The sequence below is a fragment of the Myotis brandtii genome, unplaced genomic scaffold (genome assembly GCF_000412655.1).
Source record: "Myotis brandtii unplaced genomic scaffold, ASM41265v1 scaffold691, whole genome shotgun sequence".
Taxonomy (NCBI): domain Eukaryota; kingdom Metazoa; phylum Chordata; class Mammalia; order Chiroptera; family Vespertilionidae; genus Myotis; species Myotis brandtii.
In genome coordinates, this window is record NW_005370704.1 from 548,545 (window position 1) to 549,081 (window position 537).

The 537-nt window shown below is 67.8% G+C and overlaps 1 protein-coding gene across 1 annotated transcript in view; it reads right to left on the minus strand.

Moving 5' to 3' along the window:
• The window catches only part of FBXW5 (F-box and WD repeat domain containing 5), a gene marked incomplete at its 5' end in the record, with an annotated part of 2,822 nt that overhangs the window by 991 nt on the left and 1,294 nt on the right, over positions 1-537 (minus strand). Inside the window, 2 exons of the mRNA XM_005881840.1 lie at positions 5-198; positions 272-536. Coding sequence (XP_005881902.1) covers positions 5-198; positions 272-536 — 459 coding nt within the window. The remainder of the gene's footprint in view (positions 1-4; positions 199-271; position 537) is intronic.

The window sequence follows — 537 nt, forward strand, 5'->3', positions numbered from 1 at the left end:
GGGCTCACGTCCAGGAAGATGAAGAAGCACTCGTCGTTGGGCGTGTAGGCGCGGTGGGCGCGCAGGGCCCGCTTCACCTCCCGCATGGTCTTGAGGTCAAACACCAGCAGGTCGATCTCCTCGGCGATGGGTGGCGGCTGCATGGGGTCGGCCACCACCGAGCCCCTGGGCCAGGCGCGGCTGTTCACGTACAAGTACCTGGGAAAGGGCACCCTGCTCGCTCGCGTGCGCACACCTGAGACCCCCGCCCCTCCGCCCGCACCCTGCGCACCTATGGTCGGGGGACAGGCCCATGCCAACGATGTGCCCGTGCACGTCGATCACGTGGTCCAGGGCATCAAAGAAGGCATCGGAGCCCCGCCCCTCGCCCAGCACTGGCCCCGCCGTGGTCATCTGGTGCGGCAGGATATGCTTGATGCCAATCTGGTGCGGGGAGTAGGTGAGGCAGCCGGTGGTGAAGATGAGAAGCTTGTGCTGGGTGCAGGCCGCATGGCCCTCGGGGAGCTTGGTGCGGCCCTGGGCCAGCAGCTCCGCCAC